The sequence below is a fragment of the Lepus europaeus genome, chromosome 9, assembly GCF_033115175.1.
Source record: "Lepus europaeus isolate LE1 chromosome 9, mLepTim1.pri, whole genome shotgun sequence".
Taxonomy (NCBI): Eukaryota; Metazoa; Chordata; class Mammalia; order Lagomorpha; family Leporidae; genus Lepus; species Lepus europaeus.
The window spans coordinates 69,731,342-69,759,006 of record NC_084835.1 but is presented as its reverse complement, the minus strand read 5'-3'; the positions used below and the strand labels follow the sequence as shown (position 1 = coordinate 69,759,006).

General features: G+C 38.3%; 1 protein-coding gene and 1 long non-coding RNA gene across 2 annotated transcripts in view; one reads left to right on the top strand and one right to left on the bottom strand.

The window, feature by feature from the left end:
- MIB1 (MIB E3 ubiquitin protein ligase 1) overlaps positions 1-27,665 on the bottom strand; it is a 153,462-nt gene that overhangs the window by 21,661 nt on the left and 104,136 nt on the right. The window contains exons 13-15 of the mRNA XM_062201449.1: positions 7,751-7,883; positions 4,560-4,646; positions 38-199 (exon numbers count right to left, since the gene is read on the bottom strand). Of these exons, the coding sequence (XP_062057433.1) occupies positions 38-199; positions 4,560-4,646; positions 7,751-7,883 (382 nt within the window). The remainder of the gene's footprint in view (positions 1-37; positions 200-4,559; positions 4,647-7,750; positions 7,884-27,665) is intronic.
- On the top strand, positions 21,609-23,657 carry LOC133766569 (uncharacterized). The gene is made up of 3 exons (XR_009866725.1): positions 21,609-21,681; positions 22,151-22,320; positions 23,428-23,657. It is a non-coding gene; the product is annotated as an uncharacterized LOC133766569 (long non-coding RNA).

The window sequence follows — 27,665 nt, the reverse complement described above, 5'->3', positions numbered from 1 at the left end:
TTCTACTCTTACTGGATGAGACATTATCTTTACTCACTGTATTTTTCGATGGTTCCCAGGCAGCATCCACCTTCCCTACATCTTGCATATCTTGAAGCTGACGTAGCTGAGACAAAGTGTGATGCCTCAGAGCTTCATGCAAAGGAGTGTCCCCATCCTTATCCTGAATGTCTAGCTTGGCACCTGCACGCACCAAAAGCTAAAAGAGAAAGACGTCTCATTTTGTTAAAGTGTCCACACTTATAAGAAATTACAACATATGTAAAGTATCCATGGGAGAGTCCTTGACTTTCTAAAGAAATTGTCATTAAAACTACAGGTTTTTACAACTTTGTTTTCTATTTTACACTCTGTGGCTCCTTACAAAGAGGAAAGTGTTTCTGGTTATTCAAATGTTTTGAATTAGGGGAAAAAAAAGGAAATGAGAGTCAATATGCTGCTTAATCCATTTCCTTGATGAAAATTTTAGGTATGTGAGTTGATATAGTTAAGTACTTCTATGAGGACCAGATCATAATGTTCAAAATTCTTCTATTTAAATAAACAAGCAAAAGTTACTATTGATTCCTTCTCTTTCTTTTTTTTTTTTTTTTTTTTCCAAATTTATGGTCATAAAGAAAGCCCATGGCCGGCGCCGTGGCTCACTAGGATAATCCTCCACCTGCGGTGTTGGCACCCCAGGTTCTAGACCCGGTTGGGGTGCCAGTTCTGTCCCAGTTGCTCCTCTTCCAGTCCAGCTCTCTGCTGTGGCCCGGGAGTGCAGTGGAGGATGGCCCAGGTCCTTGGGCCCTGCACCCGCATGGGAGACCAGGAGGAAACACCTGGCTCCTGGCTTCAGATCAGCGAAGCACGCTGGCCACAGCAGACACTTGGGGGTTGAACCAACGGAAAAAGCAAGACCTTTCTCTCTGTCTCTCTCTCTCTGTCTAACTCTGCCTGTCAAAAAAAAAAAAAAAAGAAAAGAAAGAAAGAAAGAAAAAGAAAAAGAAAGCCCAAATAGCACAGAGGATAAATTAAGAACATTTGGGGAGCCAGTGCTATGGCGTAGTGGGTTAACGCCCTGGCCTGAAGTGCCAGCAGCCCATATGGGCACTGGTGGAGAGACAGCTGCTCCACTTCCCATCCAGCTCTCTGCTATGGCCTGGGAAAGCAGCAGAGGATGGCCCAAGTCCTTGGGCCCCCGCACCCATGTGGGAGACCTGGAAGAAGCTCCTGGCTCCTGGCTTCGAATCGGCACAGCTCTGGCTGTTGCAGCCAACTGGGGAGTAAACCAGTGGATGGAAGACCTCTCTGACTCTCTCTCTGCCTCTCCTCTCTCTGTGTAACTCTAACTTTCAAATAAATAAATCTAAAAAAAAGAAAAGAATATTTGGTTAAGAGGAATTTCAAATAACAAATGTGAACAGCATTTACTAAACCACAACTTCTTAGATAAAATGCATAACTGACATATTTCAACAGATAACTTAAGCAGTAGATGGAAGTTTATTTAAGACTTTACTTTTGGAGCTTTAGCAATTTTCCTAATCCTTTCTCCAAATACTATCAAAGAGCTCTTGCAAACCACTATCTATGAAATCAATCTCAAGCATAAAATCTTACCTGTCTTGGCAAATTACATTTTTTCCCCCTCCATTCCAAAAAGATTACAGAAAAAGTCACCTTAGGGCAGTATTTCTCAAATTTGAACAAGCAGCAGAACTACTTGGAGGGCTTGTTACCCCAGGGATTGCTGGTTCCCACCCCTTGAGGTTCTGATACAGTTGGTCTGAGGTGGGACATAAGCCTTAACTTTTCTGCCAAGTTCCCAGGTGATGCTGATGATGGTGGTTCAGCCTCCAAACTTTAGGAACTGTTACTCTACAAAAATATTTAAACCAGTATTCTTTCAAATATTTTTTTTTGAAACACCAGGTTAGTAAAATACGTATTTCAGCATTTTTTGAATTTGCAGCAGCAAATGTCCAGCCAAAGATTTTATTTTACTTTTATTTACTTGAAAGGCAGAGAGACAGAGAGCTCTCATCTACTAGTTCATTCCCTAAATGCCCACAATAGCCAGAACTGGATCAGGCAAAAGCAAGGAGCCAGGAACTGAATTCAGGTCTCCTATGTAGGTGGCAGGGATCTACGTAGTTGAAGCCATCACTTCTTGCTTCCCAGAAGCAGAGCTGGGACTGAAACCTAGGAACTCCTGATAGAATGAGGGTGTCCCAAGTGGCAACTTAACTGCTATGCCAAACACCCATCCCAGCCAAAGCTTTTAATTTGTAGTTTATTATCAATTTACAAATCAAAAGGGAATATAATTTTTAAAACTAATTTTTATGTTATTTTGAAATTTTCTCATTTAACATTCTGCAAATTTACAAATCTGACAACAAAGCTATAAAGACTTTAAATAGGGCCGGCGCCGTGGCTCAACAGGCTAATCCTCCGCCTTGCGGCGCCGGCACACCGGGTTCTAGTCCCGGTCGGGGCACCGATCCTGTCCCGGTTGCCCCTCTTCCAGGCCAGCTCTCTGCTGTGGCCAGGGAGTGCAGTGGAGGATGGCCCAAGTGTTTGGGCTCTGCACCCCATGGGAGACCAGGATAAGTTCCTGGCTCCTGCCATCAGAACAGCGCGGTGCGCCGGCCGCAGCGCGCTACCGCGGCGGCCATTGGAGGGTGAACCAACGGCAAAAGGAAGACCTTTCTCTTTGTCTCTCTCTCTCTCACTGTCCACTCTGCCTGTCAAAAAAAAAAAAAGACTTTAAATATCAGACTTTTAAGAATTTTGCTATTAGGCGTTGTTGATTCTGTGTTTAGCTGTCCTCCTATAGGTTCCTATGGACTTTTTCCAGCCACTTCTATTGTATTCAGTACTTTGGGATGGCTCTGTAAACAGATGAAGCCAATAATGTATTAAAAGTACCAACTGAGAGAAAGTATGGTTAACTGAGGTTACTAAAAACAAAAAGCAATTCAAATCAATTGGCAATCTACAAAAAAGAGTTAAATAATTTAAAAGCTATTATTAAAATTGCTATATTGGTCTATTATGTTATGTTATATGTGTGTACATATTGTATGTCCACATGGGGAAATTTTATTAAGAGTTTTATTTTAATTGGCTTATCGATAAGATTGTCCATAAATTTAAGCTGCTAAAATTAATCAAAGATACGTTTTAATTCATGTGACCTGAATCTCTGTATCATATGTTTTACACTTGTTGGTAGAAAGAAACTAAAAACATTTTAGATGGTTGTGCTTAAGTTTACTGGTTAAACAAACTACACCATGTTAGATATTTAAGAGGTGTTTCCAAATACATGATTCTTAAAATTTACAGAAGGCATTGGACCTTCTGGTAAATGTTTTCTTAAGTTGTTATCGAATGGCTGAAACTGTTTGCTAAGTATACATGTGATACTGCTATTGTCAGCAAGCGATCTAGGACTTGCTCCCTCATTTCTCTATTCTAAGCCCAACTTGTTCTTTCATTTCTCTATTCTCTTCAAGGCAGGAAACTAATTCTATTATGAAGGAATCTGTAGGACGCACAATTTAATCTTTAGACCTTATAAAAGAGGTGGCTAACATTTTTCTGTAATAGCATAGCCAAAATAAGAGCTTAAATTATAATTTCATAGCCTAGGGTGGTTACTGGCACCATAAACTAGAGTGTCAATTTGTTGGGTCAACAACAGGAGTCACTGTGCACTTGCTCTTCATGTGGGATCTCTGTCCTTAATGTGCTATACATTGTGATTTAATGCTATAACTAGTACTCAAACAGTATGTTTCACTTTGTGTTTCTATGTGGGTACAAACTGTTGAAATCTTTACTTAATATATACTAAATTGATCTTCTGCATATAAAGAGAATTGAAAATGAATCTTGATGTGAATGGAAGGGGAGAGGGAGCGGGAGAGGGGAGGGTTGCGGGGGGGGGGGGGGGGGAGCCACTGTAATCCATAAGCTGTACACCGGAAATTTATATTCATTAAATAAAAGTTAAAAAAAAAAAAAAAAAGAATTTTGCTATTAGGAGCTGGCGCCGTGGCACAGTAGGTTAATCCTCCACCTGCGGCACCAGCATCCCAAATGGGCACCAGTTCTAGTCCTGCTGCTCCTCTTCCAGTCTAGCTCTCTGCTATGGCCTGGGAAAGCAGTAGAAGATGGCCCAAGTGCTTGGGCCCCTGCATCCACATGGGAGACTGGGAAGAAGCACCTGGCTCCTGGCTTTTTATCAGCGCAGCTAAGGCCGTTGCAGCCATTTGGGGAGTAAACCAACGGAAGGAAGACCTTTCTCTCTGTCTCCCCCTCTCACTGTCTGTAACTCTACCTCTCAAATAAATAAATAAATAAATAAATCTTTTTTATAAAAAGAATTTTGCTATTGAAATCAAAACTCTTTGCCCAAGTGATGTAAAATATTAGCCTAAAATTATATATATAATCTAACTAAACCTTTTGAGAAATCTCACATTGTTTCATTTCAATTTTCAAGAAGTTCAAAAACTGTCTGGTTAAAATAAAAGAGTAAGCTCAATGTATGTTACTAAGTACTTTACCCTAACAATTTGGGTGTGTTGTCGTTCAACAGCAAGGTGGAGGGCAGTCTGCTGGTTCACATTCTGGATATCCAAGTTCGCGTTACCCTGAACAAGAAGAATACATTTTAAATGGTGAAATTTGATAACAATGAACACTAAAACTGTAACTATTTATAAAGACTAAAGAACACTGTTGACCACTCTCTTTCATCCAGCTGTTATAACATTATTTTCATATGTTAATAGTTGTTGTTAATATAGAAAAAAAGAGCAATAAATTCTTCTAAAATAGAACAGCAAAACAGCAAGTTTTTAAAAATTATTTTTATTACAGTGATTCTATTGAACTACAGTTGAAAGACAAAATACAGTACCAAACTCAAACGTGTCTCTTTCCATCTCCACCATAAAATAATGAAGATAATTAACTTCCTGAACTACAAATACGTAGCTGTTTTATTAAGTTTTCTTTTTTTTTTTTTAAGATTTATTTATTTATTTGAAAGTCAAAGTTATACAGAGAGAGAAGGAGAGGCAGAGAGAGAGAGAGAGAGAGAGAGAGAGAGATTGGTCTTTCATCCGCTGGTTCACTCCCCAATTGGCCGCAACTGTGCCGATCCAAAGCCAGGAGCCTCTTCCAGGTATCCCACGCGGGTGCAGGGGCCCAAGGACTTGGGCAAAAATCTTCTGCTTTCCCAGGCCATAGCAGAGAGAGCTGGATTGGAAGTGGAGCAGCCAAGTCTCGAACCAGCATACGGGAATGCCGGCACTGCAGGTGGTGGCTTTACCCTTACACCACAGCACCAGTCCCTTATTAAGTTTTCATAATGGATTCAGATTAACTTTAAAGACCTGATAAATTCACTTCCTCTTGCTACATCACTGAACTCTTCCTCATTCCTGAAAACACTTTGCTTGAGATGAGAAGGTAACACTTAATTAGTACATAAAAAGATCATTAAAGGGAGAACAGGAAGTCCTGCCCAGGTTCCTAGGACAGCCAAAGAGCTGAAAGAGAAAGGGACTGAGAAGCAAAACAACTGAACTTAAAGTCAGGGGACTTGGCCTAAGCCCTATCATTTATAAGTTACAAGAATTTAAGCAAGCATTATACCATCTCATGCCTATTCCATCATCTCCAAAACGTTGACAATAAACCTATGGGATGGGCTTAATGTAACACGCCAAAGTTCTAGCACAATGACTGGCATAATTTCTAAAAATGGAATTAAGTGAAGAGCTAAAGATTCAAAGGATAAACTTCCATCATTTTGTTTACTCTTAGAACCATTTTTGCCATCTGATTACAACTCTGATGTCCTCCTGTGCCCTTGTTTGGGAGGTAGAAATGAAAATTCAGGAATGCTATGCATAGTCCAGAAGACAGGAGTTTCAGATTTGTTTTCATTACAATATTTATATTTCTTTGAGCATCGCCCTGTGGTACTTGATTTCACCTTATTTTCTGATGAGTGTGTTCTCATATAACAGTGAAGAGCAGAGGATTTTCTTTAATTTTCCTAGTTTCTCCACCGTTTAGATTTGCTTCTATTGTGAGGATATTATAAAGAAAGCTATTATAACCATTTAGTACAAGTACTTGTGTGGAAGTGTGCCTTCAGTTCTGGGTACATCCCCAGAAGTGGGACTGCTGGATTATACAGTGAATACATGTTTAACTTTGAACCGCCCCATTGTTTTGCAAAGTGGCTGCTTTTAAAACACCAGCAACGTTATGTGAATTCCAATTGTTCCACATCCTAATCAACACTTGGTTGTATTGGTCTTTTTAATTTTGGCCGTTCTTGTGGGTGATCATATCTTACTCTGCTTATAATTATGTTTCCTTAATAACCAGTGATATTTTCATTTGTTTATTTGCTAACTGTGTGCTTCCTTTGGCAAAGTGGATGTTGATACTTTTGCCTCTTTTTAGATAGTAATTTGTCCTTTTACTATTAAGTGGAGGCTCTTTACATGTTTTGGATACCAGTCCTTTCTTAAATATATATCCTTTGTTTAGTTCGGCTTTCCTGTTCATTTTCTTACCAATATCTTTTGATAAACAGAAGTTTAATTTTTCACAAGCCTTAGTAATTTTTTCTTTTATGACTATAAAAGCTTTTGTATATCTCCAATGCAGAAGATCTACTCCTATTTTCCCTGAACGTTTGATACTTCAGGCTTTTATGTTCAAGTGTACAACCAATTTCATTTCTGTATAATGTGTTAGGTAAAAGTTCAAGTTTCTCGGGTTCTGGTGCTTTTGCTTGCTTTTTGGCATCTGGTAATCCACTTGTTTCAACACTACTTATGAGAAACTATTCCTTTCCCCACTAAATGACTTTGGCAAGACAATATAAAAATCAATTCCCCACATATGTGTGACTATCCTTCTGCATTCTCTATATTCATTTGATCTGTACTATCACCTATGTAGAAAATACTAAGGGACCCTACAAAGATGTTGTTAGGCTGATAAGTCAGTTTAAGCAAAGTGACAAGATACATGAAAAATAACTGTATTTATATACACTAACAATATTCAATTGGAAACTGAGAAAGTGTAAGAACAAAACAATTTACAATATCATCTCAAAAAAGCTATTTAAAAACAAGTTTAATATGTATAAGAGCAAACTCCTAATAGACTCTCTAATCGAAACTAAGCTGATTCAATGGAAATTAACTTAGTTAGAAATGCCAAAGACCTAGATTTTAAAGTAATTTTGAGAAAACAGAACGAAGTTGGGAGGTTTACTCTACCTGATTTCAAGACTTACAATACAGCACTAATAAGAACCAAGGCAATATAATATTGATGTAACGTAAGTCATTTAGATTTGAAAAAAAAAATTGTAATTAACAAAAACAGCAGCAATTTTAATAGCAGACTTAAAATGGCAGGGGGGAAAGTATCAACTTCTGAACTATTTCTTTAAAGTTCTGTTGTTTTTGACATGTATACATTACAATCTGGTAATCAGATCTACAATTTACTATTTATATACACACACACAGACACACACTCCTGAACTGTATGTTCAAGAATCAGTGTTAGGCAAAAGACTGAATATGCATTATATCTGATTTTTCATCATCATAAAGTTTTATTGTGATCAACTAACAGGCAGCTGATGAAATGATAAACAAATAGCAATAGCTCAAAACTGTGTTTAAAAAACAAACGAGCAAACTGCTTTTCCTACCTGGTGTACCAACAGTTCAGCCACTTCTACATGATTGTTCAGAGCAGCCAGATGCAAGGCAGTATAACCATCATCTTTCTTCTCATCCACGATCCATGGTCTGGGTAATTTAGAGAGCAAAACACGCATTGCACTGAAAGTGAAATTCACATTGTTAATTATAATATCAAATTATATCTATATAATTAGACATTCATTATCTTTAGAAAAAAATATTCAAAAAAAAACCTTCTGAAATCAAAAGAAGACATTCCTTTTTAAAGAAAATCATGTCCTGTGGCATATGCTATAGCACAGTGGGTTGAGCTTTGACATGCAGTGCCAGCCTCCCTTATGGGTGCTAGTTCCAGTTCAGCTGCTCCACTTCTGATCCAACTCTTTGCTAATGTGCCTGGGAAAGCAGCGGATGATGGCCTGAGTGTGTGGGTCCCTGCCACCCATTTGGGAAACCCAGATGGAGTTCTGTGCTCTCGGCTTCAGCATGGCCTAACCTCAGCCTGTTGTGGGCATTTGGGGAGTGAACCAGCTTATGGAAAATCTCTTTCTCTCAGTGTCTCTCCTTCTCTTTCCATTAACTCTGCCTTTGAAATAAATAAGCACATCTTGAAAAAAACTATAATACAACAGTAAGTTTGCTCATCTGAAAAATTTTATGTAGAAAGCAATGCAATTTTGAGGCCGGTGCTGCGGCTCAATAGGCTAATCCTCCACCTTCGGCGCCGGCACACCGGGTTCTAGTCCTGGTCGGGGTGCCCGATTCTGTCCCGGTTGCCCCTCTTCCAGGCCAGCTCTCTGCTGTGGCCTGGGAGTGTAGTGGAGGATGGCCCAAGTGCTTGGGCCCTGCACCCCATGGGAGACCAGGAGAAGCACCTGGCTCCTGGCTTCAGATTAGCGCGGTGCGCCGGCCGCAGCAGCCATTGGAGGGTGAACCAATGGAAAAAAGGAAGACCTTTCTCTGTCTCTCTCTCTCACTGTCCACTCTGCCTGTCAAAAAAAAAAAAATGCAATTTTGAAAAAACTTTCTTAATATATTCATCTACTAATATTCTGAAAGACTGAGACTTAAAGTAACTGTTCAGAGTATTACTGGACTTGGCACACAGAGCACTAATGTGATGCATGAGTCTAAACAATGACCACTGTTATACACACACACACACACACACAAACTTTTTGTTATTGTTGCTAAGTTTTTAAGGATTTTATTCAATGAGAGAAACGTACAGGTAAGTGAGGGCTGCTTTACTTCTGATGCAGCTCTCTGCTATGGCCTGGGAAAGCAGTGGAGGATGGCCCAAGTCCTTAGGCTTCCTGCACCCACGTGGGAGACCCAGAAGCAGCTCCAGGCTCTTGGCTTCGGATCAGCCCAGCTCTCAAGTCCTTGGGCCCCTGCACCCAGGTGGGAGACCCAGAAGTAGATCCTGGCTCCTGACTTCGGATCAGCCCAGCTCTAGCTGTTGCGGCCATCTGGAGAATGAACCAGCAAATGAGACCTCTCTTTCTCTCTCTCTGCCTCTGCCTCTCTGTAATTCTGCCTTTCAAATAAATAAAAAAAAATCTTTTTTTTTAAAGTATTATATGAGGGAGAGAAAGAGATGGGGAAAGGTTAATGGGTACTTAAATAGGAAAACTTCTGGAATTCATTGCACAGTAGCATGACTATATATATATTGATAATGTACTATTTAAAAACTGGAAGAAAGGATTTTAAATGTTTTCACAAATTAAAAAAAAAAAAAAAACCCTGTTAAACTCTTAGCAGATAGTTAAGTTTACCTTATCTGGACAGTATACAATGTAAACGGTTTTGAAACATCACCTGGTATCCCCAAAATATGTACAATATTTATGTGTTTAAAAAACTGAAATTAAAAAAAGATAGCCACAACTTCAAGCTTTTTTTTTTTTTTTTAAGATTTAATTTATTTGAGAGGCAGAGTTACAGAGGGAGACACACACACACAGAAAGGTCTTCTATCTGCTAGTTCACTCCCCAAATGGCTGCAACGGCTAGAGCTGGGCTGATCAGAAGTCAGGAGCTAGGAGCTTCTTCCAGGTATCCCATGTGGGTGCAGGGGCCCAAGCACTTGGGCCATCCTCCACTGTCCTCTGAGGCCACAGCAGAGAGCTGGACCGGAAGAGGAGCAACCAGGACTAGAACCCGGTACTCATATGGGATGCCAGTGCCGCAGACAGAGGATTAACCAAGTGAGCCATGGCACCGGCCCCCTGCTCCTTTTTAATCAGTGGCTTTTACTGAGTTCCAATCTCTGTCTGGGAAGTGATAAACTTCTTTGGAAATCTACTGAAAGCTATAGATTCCTCAAGAGAAATGCACATCAAAACCTTGACTTACAACTTTCAGTAAGTCTACAAACCCCTAATTCCCATTCATGGACCTCACACAGCTTTCTTGCTTTAGTTTCTCAGTAATTTTTTTTTTTTCCTTTGGACAGGCAGCGTTAGACAGTGAGACAGAGAGAGACAGAGAGAAGTCTTCCTTTTTCCGTTGGTTCACCCCCAAAGTGGCCGCTACGGCCAGCGTGCTGCGCCAATCTGAATCCAGGAGCCAGGTGCTTCCTCCTGGTCTCCCATGCGGGTACAGGGCCCAAGGACCTGGGTCATCCTCCACTGCACTCCTGGGCCACAGTAGAGAGCTGGAATGGAAGAGGAGCAACCAGGACAGAATCCGGCACCCCGACCAGGACTAGAACCCAGGGTGCCGGCGCCACAGGCAGAGGATTAGCCTAGTGATCTGTGGGCACCGGCCCCTCAGTAATTATTACGGATTCTAATTCTCCTTACTCAGTGGATTAAAATAAAATACTGGCTGGCACTATGGCATAGTGGGCTAAGCCTCCACCTGTGGTGCCAGAATACCATATGGTGCAGTTCGAATCCCAGCTGCTCCTCTTCCAATCCATTTCTCTGGTGTGGCCTGGAAAAGCAATGGAAAATGGCCCAAATGTTTGGGCTCCTACACCCATGTGGGAGCCCAGAAGAAGCTCCTGGCTCCTGACTTCGGATTGGCTTAGCTCCAGCCGTTGAGGCCATCTGAAGAGTGAACCAGCTGAGGAAATACTTTTCTCTCTTCCTCTCTAACTCTCTCAAATAAATAAATAAATAAATAAAATCATTAAAAAATAGAATGCCGGAGAATATGTAGATTTTGACTCAGGCTCTTAATGGGGAGAAAGTACTGGTACCACATTATTACTAAATGTTTAGCTAATCACGATGCTAATGTCATACATTATCTATTACCCTACACATTTGACCATGTGAGAAACAGAATTATAGGGGCTTCATACTTCTTTTAGAAAGTTTATTAGACACCCTGGCCTCAGAATCAGCCCTTAAGCCATTCAGATCTGGCTAAAAAGCCCATGAGAGTATCTCATGCACTGTGACAAAAAATGACCTACATGAAAGATCTCTGTGAGTGAGATCCCGGTGGAAAGAAGAGGTCATCAAAGAAGGAGGTACCTTTCTCTGAAGGGAGGAGAGAACTTCCACTTTGACTATGGCCTTGTCTAAATAAGGTCGGAGTCTGTGAACTCCAGAAGCTTCCATAGCCTTGGCAGCTCATGACAAGAGCCTCGAGTGATTACTGACATCATAAATAAGAGTGTCAATTGTTTTTTTGTTTTGTTTTTTTTTTTTTTACAGGCAGAGTGGACAGTGAGAGAGAGACAGATAGAAAGGTCTTCCTTTTGCCATTGGTTCACCCTCCAATGGCCGCCGCAGTAGGCATGCTGCGGCCGGCGCACCGCGCTGATCCAAAGCCAGGAGCCAGGTGCTTCTCCTGGTCTCCCATGGGGTGCAGGGCCCAAGCACTTGGGCCATCCTCCACTGCACTCCCTGGCCACAGCAGAGAGCTGGCCTGGAAGAAGGACAGCCGGGACAGAACCGGCGCCCCGACCGGGACTAGAACCCGGTGTGCCGGCGCCGCAAGGTGGAGGATTAGCCTAGTGAGCCGCGGCGCCGGCGAGTGTCAATTGTTAAATCAACAACAGCAGTCACTGTGCACTTGCTTCCCATGTAGGACCTCTGTCTTTAATGTGCTGTATTATCAGAATTAACGGTAAAACTAGTCTTCAAACAGTACTTTGTGTGCCTGTGTGGGTGCAAACTCTTGAAATCTTTACTTAGTATACAGTTGATCTTCTGTATATAAAGATAATTAAAAATCAATCTTAATGAAGAATAGTATGGAAGAGGGAGTAAGAGATGGGATGGTTTGCGGATGGGAGGGTGGTTATGTGGGGGAAGAACCGCTAAAATCCAAAAGTTATACTTTTGAAATTTATATTTATTAAATAAAAGTTTTCTATTAAAAAAGAAAGTTTATTAGATATAAATATTAAATCATGTGGGCCAAATTTTATTAAAAATGGAAGGTAATCATTTAAAATGCAAACACCTGTTACTGATTTAAACAAAAGCTGTGAGATAACTATGTTGAGAGGAATAGCAGTAACAGAGGGTGTTAATAGTTTTAAATCTTTATTTACTAAAACATGATGCCACCAGATAATGTTTATAATTGGTAAGTAAGAAAGCACAGGGTAAGCTGCCAGTTATTGGTGGGAAGGACAAAGGGGGAAAGTGGGAACAAGCAGAAGCCAGTGATCTTTCATTACAAGCTTTGTAGCAGTATTTCACTTAACTATATACAATTATTAGTTTAATTTAAAACATTTTATTGAATAGAAATGCCTTAGAAATTGGCTTGTGGATTCAGGTATTCCCTCTCTTTCTAGTTTCAAAAGAACATTCTTGCATTGTGCACCACCAGTACATAGGAAGGAAAAGGCAAGGGGAACAATTCCTATCCTGAGCATCTGAGCATATGCTGTGGAGATGGAGCCATAGTTCGCTGTTCTGGTCTCGCATTTCCTAAGTGAACAAGTCAGGAGAAGCTGGAGTACCTGAGTCAATGGCACAGAAAACTACTAACATACTGAACCAGTAATAGATATGTACTCTTGGAAGTCTGTTGCCTCTGCTTTCAACTTGGAGATTTTTTACTTTTCCTTCTCTTAGAATATTTGTAACTGAACTGTCAGAACAAGAAAAAGACAGCAACTCATGACTACAGAGTCCCTTCAAGATCATATTCTACCAAATAAAGCAAAGCCTAAAATTAAGATGCGGAGCTCAGTGTTTCAGGAAGAAAGTTTTCATTTCAAAACAAATCTGTTAATTAATCCCACTTACACAAACATTGCTAACTACACTTAAATATAACCACAATTAAAATGTAGTCAGCAGGCCATATCTTTGGATTCTACCTCTGTGGATTCACTCAAGCACAGATCAAAAATATTAAAAACAGAATTGCATCATACTGAACATGTACTAACTTTTTAAAAATAACATTTATTTCAAAGGCAAAGAGACAGAGATCTCCCATCTGCTTAAAACAGCTGGGCTGAGCCAGGCCAAAGCCAGGAGCCTACAGCTGAATCTGGGTCTCCCACATGGGTGGCAGGAATACAACTACTTGAGCCATCACCTGCTGCATCGGAGAGTGTGCATTATCAGGAAGCTGGAGTCTGAAACCAGGGCTGGGACTTGAACACAGGCACTCCATTATGAGATGCAGCTATCCCAAATGGCATCTTAAATGCAAGGCAAAACACCTGGCCCCATGTATGGGATTTTTTTCCCTCCTCATCACTTCCTATACAAAGGACCCTAACAATTATTTACATTTCAATCGGATGATTTAAAGTATTTGGAAGGATTTTTGTAGGACATATGCAAATACCACATCATTTTATGTAAAGGACTTGAGCATGTGCTGATTTTGGTATTCATGGGAAGTCTTGAACCAATTCTCCACGGTACCAAGGAATGAATGCATCATCTTTGTTCCTCCCACAATACTGAGCAAATAAGAATATATTATAAAATATATATTATATTATATATTATAAAATAAAAATTGAGGGGCCAGCATTGTGGCGAAGTGGATAAAGTTGCTCCCTACAACACCAGCATCCTAAATGGGCACCAGTTCAAGTCCCTGCTGCTCCACTTCCAATCCAGCTCCCTGCTTATGTGCCTAAGAAGCAGCGGAAGATGGTTCAAGTGCTTGGGCCGCTGCACCCATGTGGGAGACCCAGAAGAAGCTCCTGGCTCCTGGCTTTGGCCTGGCTCAGCCCTGGCTGTTACAATCATTGGGGAGCGAACCAGAATATGGAAGGTCTCTCTCTCTCTCTCTCTCTCTCCCTCTAAGTGTGCCTTTCAAATAAAAATAAATACTTAAAAAAATGAAAGATATGTGGCATTATTTAACGCAAGTGTCTCATACTGATAACTAAATTATTACAATATTAACAAGGTATTTTAAATAGGTATAGTATTTTCTGATTTCTTACTGAAAGTGTTACACTGACAAGTGATAATGCACACATCAGCTAACAGTCAATTAAATATACAAAACATAGGTAATAACTAGGAAAACCAATTTGTAGCAGATATCCAGAAGTCCAATTGGGCTAAAAGTTAAATTACCAGGATAGAATTATAATTTTAAAAAGATGAAAGTTATGTTTGTCTGGAAAATAATAATTGGTTATGAAAAAGAGAAAATGGTTTATGTGAAGCCTAGAGAAAGAATAAGAACAAGAATTTGACGGTGTACCCTCAGAATTGTCAGCAGAGAGTCTCCAGACAGGCAATCCTGATACCCTAAGTTTCCCCACAATGGAATGTTATCTCCATTACAGTACATCATCATGTAGAACTACCACAGGTTGATGACACTATCCATTAATATCATTCAAATTGTCTTGCTCATAAGTCAATTTCCAATCTTAATTTTGCTTCTTACAGATTTGTTTGTTCTCCTAGCAGGGAAAAAAAATCTTATCAGGTACTATGAGTTCTACAATTCACTTTAGCAATGACATTTCTTTCTGTAACAGGAATTTAGCATTCTGACATATATCAACTTCTTGTAAGTTTAATTACTGTTAGTCATCTCAAGTCCAATTACTTCTGGACTTACTAAGCTGAGGCTAAAATCCTAGGCTTATGAAACCTTAACTATATATTCTCACCCATAATATCCCTGCCTTGTATCTCTAACTGCAACAAATGGTCATAAATCATAAGTGGCACCAAAATTTACATCAAAATATCTATAAAATGCCATAAGGTTATTGTAAGAATTAAAGGAGATACTCTAAGCAGAAACGTATTAGTACAGAGTCTGAAACTTTTCAATATAATAGTATTATAAATACTCTCTAGATTACTGACCTATTACCTACATAGTCCAAATCCCTCTCCCCTTCCGCTCTTCCTAGGGTCCTCTTAATCTCTGTTACCCCTGTTTACCACTTAATCAGCCATCCTAGTCAGACATGGAGGCATCATTCTAGACTCCCTCTTCTTCCTCTCACGTTCCATTTGTTGTGTTGACGTTCCCTTTTAAAACTAAAACCCTCCCCTACCCAAGGCTGCCAACACTCTTTGGAAAGGCCTTCCTTCCTCTGTACCTTTTTAACAGCTCCCCTTCTAAATCCATCCTCTACGTTACACAAATCTGACTACTGCACAATTTTCACAGATTCAAAATTACCAACATTCAAGAAATGCCTTTTTTAAAGTAAATCTTTAAATAAGACTGATGTTGAAAAAAATTATTCTAAACTATGTCTTGCTTTAAAATATACTATTAAAATATACTTAATATTTTCTTGAAATCAATTATAGCAAAATAACTCTAAACTGTGGAGAATATCACACACAGTCTCAAATCAGAATTAATGCATGTCAAAATTAATGAGGCAAGTGTCTGACCTAGTGGTTAGGACACCCAAATCCCACACTAGAGCACCTGTCCTGACTCCCACATCCTGCCAATGCAGGCCCTGCGAGGCAGCAGGTGATGGCTCCAGTTGTTGGGTCCCTGCCAACCATGTGAAAGACCTGGACTGAGTTCCTGTCTCCTAGCTAGTTTTGGCCAGTGCAAAGGGAAAGGATATGGTGGGCATTTGCAAAGTAAACCAGTGGATTGGAGTTCTCTAAAAAAATTTTTAAAAATTTAAAAATGGCAAGTTCAACTGTCAACTGTCAGGAAGGGTTGGATTCAATTTTGTGTTGCTTTTTTAAAATTTTGTTTATTTGAGGCCAGCGCCGCGGCTCACTAGGCTAATCCTCTGCCTTGCGGCACCGGCACACTGGGTTCTAGTCCCGGTCGGGGCGCCGGATTCTGTCCCGGTTGCCCCCCTTCCAGGCCAGCTCTCTGCTATGGCCTGGGAGTGCAGTGGAGGATGGCCCAAGTGCTTGGACCCTGCACCCACATGGGAGACCAGGAGAAGCACCTGGCTCCTGCCATCGGATCAGCGCGGTGCGCTGGCCGCAGCGCGCCAACCGCGGCGGCCATTGGAGGGTGAACCAACGGCAAAAAGGAAGACCTTTCTCTTTGTCTCTCTCTCTCTCACTGTCCACTCTGCCTGTCAAAAAAAAAAAATTTTGTTTATTTGAAAGTTATAGTTACAGAGAAAGAGGGAGAGAGAGGGAGAGAGAGGAAGGGAGAGGGAGAGAGAGGGGGAGGGGGGGAGAGAGGGGGAGAGAGAGACAAAGAAAGAAAGAATCTTCCAATTGGCCAAAATGGCCAGGGTTGGACCAGACCAAAGCTGGGAGCCAGGAGCTTCTTCCAGGTCTCCCACGTGGGTAGTAGAGGCCTAAATAGTTGGGTCATCTTGCACTGCTTTCCCAGGCACATTAGCAGGGAGCTGCATAGGAAGTAACAGCAGCCAGGACTGGAACTGGTGCCCATATGGGATGCTGGCAACATTGGCAGCAGCTTAACCTGCTAAGCCCCAACACCAGATCCTGTTGTTTTAAAATAAACTTTTTATTTTGGAACAATTTTAGATTAACAAAAAATTGCAATGATAGGACAGCATTCCCATATACCTCACATACCTATTAACAGTGTACATCAGTTACAACTAAGGAGCTAACAATGATAGGTTGTTATTAACTAAAGTCCACCCTCTGAGATTTCCTTAGTTTTATGTAGCGTTCTTTCTCTGAATACATTACATGTCATTATCATGCCTCCTTAGGCTCCGGACTTCCCCGTTTTTGATAACTGACACTTTTGAGAAGTACTAATTGAATCTTTGGTAGACTATTCCAGGTTGGAATCTGTCTCATGTCTTCCTCATGATTTCACAGAGGGTATGGTTTGTGAGAGGAAACCCACAGATTAAAGCGTCATCTCAACACATCATACAAGGGCACAGACCATCGCATGGCTTCTAACTCTTGGCTGAGGCAGTGGTGGCTTTCAGGCTGCTGCACTGTCAAGTTACTCCCCAGCCCTCTTCTCTGTACTAGGCTCTCTGGAAGTCATTTTGCACAGCCCAGACTTAAGGAGTAAAAAAATACTCCTCTCTGAGGATAGAGTTTCAACACAATAATTTGGAATTCTTCAATGGCGATTCGAGGTAGATTAATTTTTAAGATCTATAGCTTGGGTGCAAACTGATGAAATCTTTTTTTTTTTTTTTTTTTTTTTTTTTTTTTGGACAGGCAGAGTGGATAATAAGAGAGAGAGAGAGAGAGAAAGGTCTTCCTTTTTGCCATTGGTCCACCCTCCAATGGCCACTGCGGCTGGTGCATCGTGCTGATCTGAAGCCAGAAGCCAGGTGCTTCTCCTGGTCTCCCATGCGGGTGCAGGGCCCAAGCACTTGGGCCATCCTCCACTGCACTCCCGGGCCATAGCAGAGAGCTGGCCTTGAAGAGGGGCAACTGGGATAGAATGCGGCACCCCAACCGGGACTAGAACCCGGTGTGCCGGCGCCGCAAGGCGGAGGATTAGCCTGTTAAGCCACGGCCGAAATCTTTACTCAGTATATACTGAATTGATCTTCGGTATATAAAGATAATTGAAAATGAAAAAAAAAAACTTGGTTTTAAATTGGACATTGCATAGAAAATTAATCAATTTTTTAAAAATATCATGTAAGATCTCTGTCCTTAATGTGCTGTACATTGTGATTTGATGCTATAACTAGTACTTCAACAGTATTTTTCACTTTGTATTGCTATGTGGGTGCAAAATGTTGAAATATTTACTTAATATATACTAAACTGATCTTCTGTATATAAGGAGAATTGAAAATGAATCTTGATGTGAATGGAAGGGGAGAGGGAGCAGGAAAGGGGAGGATTGCGGGTGGGAGGGAAGTTATGGGGGGGGGGAGCCATTGTAATCCATAAGCTGTACTTTGGAAATTTATATTCATTAAATAAAAGTTTAAAAAAAAAGATCTATAGCTTGCTATATTAATTAGAAATTGCCAAAACAGACATTGTGGCAAAACAGGTTAAGCAGCTGGCTGCAACACTGGCATCTTTGTATGAGCACTAGTTGAGTCCTTTATGACTCAATTGCTTCATTTCCAATCCCACTCCCTACTAATGGGCCTGGAAAAGCAGCAGAAGATGGCCCAGGTACTTGGACCCCTGCCACCCACATAGGAAACCCAAATGGAGATCCAGACTACTGGCCCAGCCCTGGCTGTTGAGACCATTTGAGGAGTCAACCAGCTCTCTGGAACTCTGCCTTTAAATAATAAGTAAATCTTTTTATTTTAAAGATTTATTTATTTATTTGAAAGTCAGAGTTATACAGAAAGAGAGGAGAGGCAGAGAGAGAGAGAGAGAGAGAGAGGTCTTCCATCTGATGGTTCACTCCCCAATTGGCCACAAAATAAAAATAAGAAAAGAAATTGCCAACCCCTCAAAAAACATACAAAAACAAGTAGAACAGGGCCACAAACAGAGAGCCTGCCCATCGCTGGGCCCAGCCAACAAGGGGGACTAATGGAAACTTAAGCAAAAGATCCCCTTACCCTATGGTCAATGACAGCAGTTCCCAGGAGCCTATCTCCTTCCTTTCCTTGGCATAGGCAATCTTAGGAACATACACTATTAGCTCGAAGGCTGGCTACACGCTGTCTCATACAGCACTGTGGTTAATTCAGAGAAGACTTGTCATGCTGTAGGACTGGAGGTCCACAGAGTTACTGGGAAAAGGGTGTTTCTAGCTCAATAAATAAGTAATTTTAAGCCAACATGTTCTCACCTGTGGAGCATAGTATAAGAGATGTGGTAACTTTTCCCCTAATGCTCAAATAATTCTCTTTACTCCTCAATCTAGTTGTTTTTCAAGAGGCTAAGGACATGGATGTTTCAAAGATAAGGTCTTACTACCAGTTAAGCAGGCATTTGTGAATCGTGCCAAAGAAGCATTAAGTTCTGGAACAACTAATAGTGGTGCCTAGCATAATCCCTGGCACATGGTACTACTCAAACGTTTGCTGAATGATGAACAAATGAATTCTAAGAAGTAGAGGGGACAAGCAGCTGTCCACGTTGGTATGCAGTACTCAAATGGCACTGGATCAATATTTAGGGCCTGCTGTGCTTTGGAATCTTTCTTCAGAGACAGGCAATTTTTTCCAAACAAATCACAGGAGCTACACTGTAGAGGCCTTACTTATTAGTATTATTTAATGCTTAAAAAATAAAAAACAGAACACTGTAACACATACTAGACATTCAATAAATGTTGGCTAAATTAATGAACAATTCCCCCCTTCCAATTGGTAAAGCAGGTTGGCCCAGAATCCATAAAGGTCATTATGAGGAAAGTTCACCAATAGCAAGAGAAGTTCTCTGGGGTATGCTAAAAGCAGGTTATTACACAAGGTGAACACATTTTGTATAAAAAATTATACTTTGCCAGCTGGCATAAAGAGTTCAAAGTTTTGTTAAATAGAAGGAATGAATCTTTTGTTGAATAGAAGGAATGAACAATCATCTTTCAGAATACACTAAGGCAAGAACAGCAACATATTCTACTTGTTGTGTCTGGCTGAGTCTCCAGGAGTAGTAACTCCCTACTTCATTTCATTATTGCAAATCAGAGCAGCAACATGGCACAAACTACCTGAGCTCAAATTTTGACCCTAGCCAAAATGACCAGTGACTTGAGTAGGTACTTAACTTCTATGCCTCAGTTCCCTTCCTCACATGGGGGTGAGTAAAAATTAAGTGACATTAATATTTAAAGGGCTTACAAGAGTGCCTGGTACGTAATACATTATATGAGTGTTTGCTAAAAACCACAAGCTAACAAAAAAAACCTCACTGTTAACAAAATGGTTAACAAAAATAGGATAAAGTACCTGGTATGTAATACATCGTATGAGTGCTTGCTAAAAACCACAAGCAAACAAAAAACCCTCACTGTTAACAAAATGGTTAACAAAAATAGGATAATTTAGAAACCTGAAAATTAACCTATTTTACATCCTGAAACGTGTCAATTTCTCGAAATGTGTGTAAATATTTTTCAATATTTAGGAAAGATGGCTCTTTAAAATTGCCAAATATCTACAGAAGCATTCCTAAAGTCACTGTTTTAAACAAGCTATCCAAAATAATTAAACTGGTAGAGCATTAAACATTAAAAAAAGTCAAGGACAATTTTTTCCTATAGGAGAATGAGCTCAGGAAACTGATAATGGTTTTCTTTGTTTGTTTCTTAACTTCATGAATAGATGAAATAATATATTTGAATTAAGATCAAGCTTTAGTTGATTTCTCGTGGGCATTTTTAGGTTTGTGAGATCTTAAATTATACCTCCATAGATTTTTTTAATTTTTAGTATTCTTTTCTCTATGGTTAAAAAAATTTTCATATTAAAAGTTGTTGTGAATATGCTATTAAAATTTAGAATAAGAATATTTTCCCTTTGAGACATACACTACTTATCAAAGTTATAGAAAGGTTAGTGATTCTTCTAGTCTGTGGCAAAGAATGCAATAACCACTTTTGAATGCCACTTCAGAAAATCAGAGAGCCATGGCAATGCTGAAAGGAAACAATAAATTTCTTCACATTTGAACATAAAATAGAATTCATAATAAAATGTATCTTAATATTTCTACACAACATATAATTAGCTTCAGTAAAAAAGGCATTCAACTACTCAAAAATATTCTGAACCCTGTTTTTCACCTATGCACTACAAAAAATTAACCAAAACTGACATCAAATTGTTTTAAGTAGCATTTCCAAGATTACATTTACACACTACTTTCTTCTTCCTTGGTGATCCCTCTCCACCATCAATATACAGGTAACATACCATTTCTACATATTTTCCATTCAAATACTATTCAATAAATTTAAAAAGCATTTACAACAATAACTAGCTGTAACAGCACCCTATAAAAATCCCTCAGGCCTTCAGCTATGTTACGTATCACATTCCATAACACTTCTTACCAACCAAAAATCAGGTTCTAAAATGTATTTTGGCAGCAGGGGATTTTTACTTGTTCCATATCTATCTAAAGATTGTCTTGTTACTAGCCAGGACAATTTTCACTCTCTTTCCTTTTTTCTCTGCAGTGCTTCTAAGTATAGTGACAGCTGCATCAGGCTTTCCTCGTCTCAGCGCAAGCCCAGTGAAAATCTGGGAAATGTAAGTGGAAACATGAGAGACCGCTTTATTTGGCAGTCCTCAAAAAAAAAAAAAAAAAAAAAAAAAAAAAAAAAAAAAAAAGGCAGGACAAATGGCAAAGCAGTGTTTGGACTGCAGGATGAACAATCAATAGGCAGAAAGCAAGATAGAAGCTTCCTCAGCTTTTAGATCGACAATCGACAGCTGAGAGACTATTTTTTGCTATGGTTGACTAAATATGGTCAGGGAAGAGAGAGGCACAAGAGAGCCTGTTTGCCTGGGAGTGCATGTTTCAAATGCTTAGCTGCCTATAAAGCTGTAACAGTTTAGCCTGTGGTCACTGAGGGAAGAATATAAGTTGGTCTCTGTAGTGACCATGTGGAAGTCCTGACCTCGCTTGCAGACTTGACCTCTGGACATGACAAGGTAGCTTCACTACTGTTCTACCATTTAATCCTGGAAACTAAAAACAAACAAACAAAAAATCTCAAAGCAAGAAAAGATGCAGAATATTTCCTGAGAAGTGAGAAGAACCCAAATGTATTCTGGTGGGCAAACGAAAACAGGGGGAATGTTTACAGTAACTTGAGGGGGATGGGGGAGGTGTTTTGTTGTCTTTTTTGAAGACTGTGAAATTAACTTCCTCTGCAACTTTTTCCCCTATTCTGAAGCATTTCATCTGACAAATAAGCTAGATTTATTTTCTTGGTCATTGTAGCAACCTTTCTTGGTTGCTTAACTTTCTCTACATTTCTGTGCAATACTGGTAAATGACATTCCAAATCAAATGGCCTATGCTGATTCAACAGTACAGGAGCTGGTTGTTTTTTAATGGGAAGGTGAGGGAAAGGAAAAATTAGGCTTCCTCGTTTGTTTTTCAAATTTATCTTAAAAGGTGAGGCTCTGTATTCACGATACATCTCCTTAAGTTCACCGGGCTCATGAAAAGAAGTGCTGAATCAGCGAATCGAGTGAGGAACAAGATGAGATGGCTGCGGCTGCTGTGACTCTGTAGGTCATTGCCTCTCTTCCTGCTGCAAATGCTGCACAACACTAGGCTTACAGGTAACAGAGCATCACAAGGCCTATACTTTTAAGGACGCTTATGACTTTCTGCATGCTTACTTATTACTGACTTGATACATGTTCTTATCATTAAACTAAATTCTATCTGGGCATAGCCTAATTTCACAGTTCAAGTTAAGAGCTTAGGTAGTGTAAAAAGAAATGTCCAAATATCATGGCAGATAACTCGATGTAAAAAATGTGCAAATCCATTACTATCACTGACATTATTAAAGGTTTAGTTTTTACTGTTTCAGATTAAATGATAATTTGCAATCCGGGTAAATCACATCCTGCTTCCAAAATAGACTACCTTTTAAAAATGATTAACTGTCTATTTCAAGGTTTAGTCAACCAAAAAAGTTGGTAGATCATTTTTAATGCTTACTATTAATTGGTCACACAAAAAAATCAGAATGTGCAAAGTGTAATTCTAATGCTGCATTGCTGAAACTGTTAGAGTACTGGGCTATCTACTGCTACCTTTTGATTTGTTCTCTACAAGCTGCACCAGCCTTTTGTCACAGGCTGCAGAAATTCTACTACCCTTGCCCTTTTTAAATCTCCTTGGTCAAATCTGAAAAATTCTTGAGGTTTTCTTTTAAACTATCCTTTTAATATCATCACCAAGTATAATTTCTTCTCATGCTAAATAATCAAGCTAAAACCTAGGTGCTCCGAGGCTAAAATCTGTCAGTTCTTTTGAGACTTTGGAAAAGTTGGCTGTTCTGGTAAGTTATCGTTTATATTAAACTTCTTGAAAAATCAAAATAACTAATCAAAATTAGGTATTTAAGCATCTTTTAAAATTTGTATTCAACACAAGCAGAACCACCAAAATTCAGGTAACTAATAAAGACAAGGGTACAAAAAAGAAGTTTTCAAATGATCATGATTTCTCATTTATGACTTTTTTTAAAACCTAGCAAAAAATCACCATCTCTAAAAATTCACTCCTCTATACTCTGAAAAGATTTTTTTAACCTCATTATTTCAATGTTACAGTCAATACCAGAGGTATATGTTGGTTATAATTAGTTAAGTTTTGAATAAGATACATAGTTTATAAAAAGAATCTGAACTGAATTAATTACTATCTACTTGTAGGCCCTAGAAGCAAACTCTCCCCTACCCCTCCCCCAAAAGAAAAGAAGAAACTTGTTCTGAAGACTATGAAGAAATACCACGCTGATCTTAGCAATTTCTGAAAAACTCCACTAATTCTATGAATCTCTTGCAAAAAGAACCAAATCAGGACAAAGTTCAACAGATAACTGGTCAAATGTTTAAGAATGTCTATGTCACCGAGAACAAGGAACCATAAATGGTATCAATGCCATGACCAGGTAAATTTTTTATAAAGTTTAGTCTTTGATAAATTGATCTCTACAAATGATCTACCAGTGATCTACATCAGTAAGCTGAATGTTTTACTAACAAATGAGAAAATAAAATACTTTGTTCTTACAGCTAACAACTTAGTAATACCTACTCAGAGTACATACTTCTTTATGTACCCATATGAACATACAATGCTATGGAATGTAAAGAAGTATGTATTTTTGGTAGGTAATAAAGCATCAAGAGAGAACTAAACTGCAGCTAAAAGAAGTCACTGCTTCTTTCTACATGAATGACCTTCATATGGTAAATTAACCTACTATCAAATAAATGACCTTTGGCAATACTAACACCAAAAATAAATGTACCTACTACTGAGAGATGGAAACTAGCTATACCTAAGAGTTAATATTTTGTGAAGGAAAAATTTTATTTTGGTAGATTTCAAATTCTCATGGAACTCCTCTCAAAACACTTAACTTCAAAACATTCTTCATTTTAGATTTTTAAATTAAACACTTACATGACAACGTCTGACTACAAAAGGAAACCAGTATTACTAGTACAACAGAATAAGGGAAAACACATGACCTATTTTCTGTCTCCAAAATTTGATCTTAATTTATCACATTCAGAGGGCTGACTGATTTGTTATGAAAATTAAGATACAACAAAAGCTGACTTCATTCACATTTTAACAAATATTTTTCAGATTTTTATAAATTTGTAATCTATTGATATTAGAGAATTTCCTAAAGCAAAACTTCTGGTGTTTTAGGTTTTGTAACTGGACACCTACAGGCATATTCATCATCCAAAAAGACTATCTTTTAAGTAATTTTACATAAAAAATAAAAGTGGCCCTTGTTCTCAGGTTTATCAGATTCTTAATCCAATCTTTGCTTTAAATGCTATTAATACTTAAAATTAAAACATTTAAACATGAAAAATGACAAAATTCTGGAACATGGTTATAAGTCAATAGGGTATATTGGTAAAAAACTGTCAAATATTTAGAAAGAGTTAGCTTATTATCTATATTATCTTTGAATTTTCTTTTTCCAAACGGATCAAGTAAGATCAAAACACTGTAGTAAAGAACTAATTTATACAGATAGAGTAACCATTTTTATTGGTACTATGCAATAATTCATTTTTAATAAACATAACAGATCACTATATACAGCTTGTTAAAGATTCCAAAATATGTTTTCTATTTTATGTGGTTTACTTTGCATATTTATTAAAATCACAAATAATTAAACTCATAGCAATAAGTGATACTGCTTTTAAGCAATTAAAACATGACAAAGTTAGAGAAACAAAGGAAAAAATTCATACATAGTAACCTTTTCTTACTAAAAGTTATTTCAACTGGAATATTTATACACATAAAGAAAACATAATATTTTAAATTTCTTATGTTAGAAATTGAAATATAGGCGACTTAGTTTAACTATAATTTTTTGTTTAATAAGACAGTTATAGAAAGATGTTTATTTTATTTTATCAGCAGATTACAAGGATAGATGTATGTCACTGCATGTTTACTGGAAAGTACAAAAAGTGCATGATTAAGAATCTTCTTGTTATATTAAGAGTATATAATCCTAACAAAATAAAATGTCAGGCTATTCATTTAAAAAGTAAAATTACACAGTGAGTCTCATGCTTACAAGTGTAACTTAACGTATCTAAGAGCATTTTCAATCACTCTAAAATGTCACATCTATCACTTAGATCAGCTGTTCATTTTTAACTGAGTACATGTTAAACTCTGGGCATCTGCTGACACTGGTGTAACTCAAACATTTCAACTGTCTCCCTGACAGGATAACAGATGCTGACATTATCAAATGCTGTACTATTTTTTTCACCATGGCCTCTCCTTGCCCTGATATGGCCAGTAAATGAAACTGAACTGCCATCCAAAAGCACACTTGAGCAACTGGATCTGCTAAACAGCTCCCATATAACTATTAAAAATAGAAGCCAGTGTTGTTGCTATCTTCAGTACTTAAGTTCAGGCCATTTAACACCTGTTTCACTTCTATTAGAATAAATGACAGAAAGAATTGCAGTTACATTAATTTTACCAAGAGCATGATACTTACTAACCAACAGATGCAGAATGTACTGAATTAAGAAGAGTTTCCATATTGCCTGAATTAGTGTTGGCCCAGTTTAATTCCAAATAGTAAGTACAAAGCATATTTCATAGATACTCTTTATATTATACTGTAAGGACACACCTTAAGACAAACAAACTTTTTATAGAAGTATTTCAGAAGACATCCCTTCCCGGATACTGAAATCAATAGATACAGATCAGGAAAATCTGTACATATTTTTAAAGTATTAGTCATATGGTAGATTTTAATATTCAGATTTATGGATTATAAGTAACCATCACAAATCAGTTTTATTAAATTGTTAATGAAAAAATAACTAGAGAAACTGCACCCAAAACTACAGAGGATTTAGTCAAAGAAACAGACCTTTAGAAGGTCTTAACAGACCAAAGACCAATAGCCTTACATAAGCAAAAACAAAGAAAAATAACAAGGCATGCACAGTTCATTTCAACACAAGTCCAAGCGATTCACTGAATACACATGTGATCTATTTATAAAGCAAAGGGCAGTGGTACTTTCTTAAGGCCACTTATATTCCTCCATGTCAACAACTTGCTATTCACCCTCAACTATAACACTAAAAAAAAAAAAAAAGCATGGTGGTAGAAATGTGTTATTAGCAGTACTCTTCATCAACCCATTAGCTTAAGCACTGAAGTCATCTGGTTTACTGCCTAGTAATAGAAAACATTACTCTGAAATACATAAGGTCTATTTGTTCTTCTAAATACTGTTGGTTTTGCAAAAAGTTATTGTCTACACTTAAGAATAAGCAAAGATGTTGAAAATAAAGATGTACAATGATAATTCCTTAATGCTTTAACAACATCTTAAAAGGAAGACTTCTGAACCCTAAGAATAGGAAATCACAGGAAAAGTGCCTTCAAAACAGAAATTTCACATTCATTGACTGAAGCACTGGTAGCAAGAATTTCTAATGCTTATTTAAGGTCCAGAACTATAATTTCACAAATGAAAAGCATTTAACTATTTTGGATTCCAAACTAACAGCACTACAATGCTTTGCTAGAGCTGGTAAAATGGAACCAAATCGCCTCTTCAATGGATTTGGTCCCCTTCAACCAGCTGTAGCTATGCATTGATTACTACAGGACAGCCAACATTTTCATTCATGAATGTCAATCACATATCAACTAATTTCAACTTACTTAAATTATTCAGAATGCGATTAACATAAAATAATTTGTTATTATTAGTTCTACTTAGAAGAGTTCTAGGGGTTAAAGTTGTTTACAAAAAGCTTTATGAACCGTGTGTAAGACTTAAGGGTTTCAAATAAAATAATTTTGCTGATTTATTGTCTCTTGGTATTAAATTTCTTATCTTTCAGAAATAAAATGATAATAATGTAGGCTGCACTTCATCATAATAAATTAATAAATAACCTTCCTTCAAAAGAAGAAAATAAACTGCAAATTCCACCTAAAACCCACTTGAAAACATTTTGAGAATGACACTGTGAGAGTCACATGGACACACACATACTTCAGGTTTTAGAAAGCTGTAGCATTACATAAAACAATACTCTAGGAATGTCACATCACCATCTCTCATATAATTAGTCCTTAATTTTACCGCTATTTACATTAATGTTATCAGGTAAGGAGAAAAAGAAGATAATATCGAATGTATTGTGTAGTAATTACTTAATCCTCTGACCTAGAACCCAAAGCATTTAATCCTCACAAAAGGAAGAAAAAAATGCTATAAGCATTTTTACTCTCTTTTCTCATGAAGCTACTTCACCACTCCATTCTGTTTGCTCAGCTGTAAAATGAAGATCTCCTCTAATATTTACATTCTAATCAATCTCTTCACTCTTGTCTTCTTTGTCCTTTACAAATACAT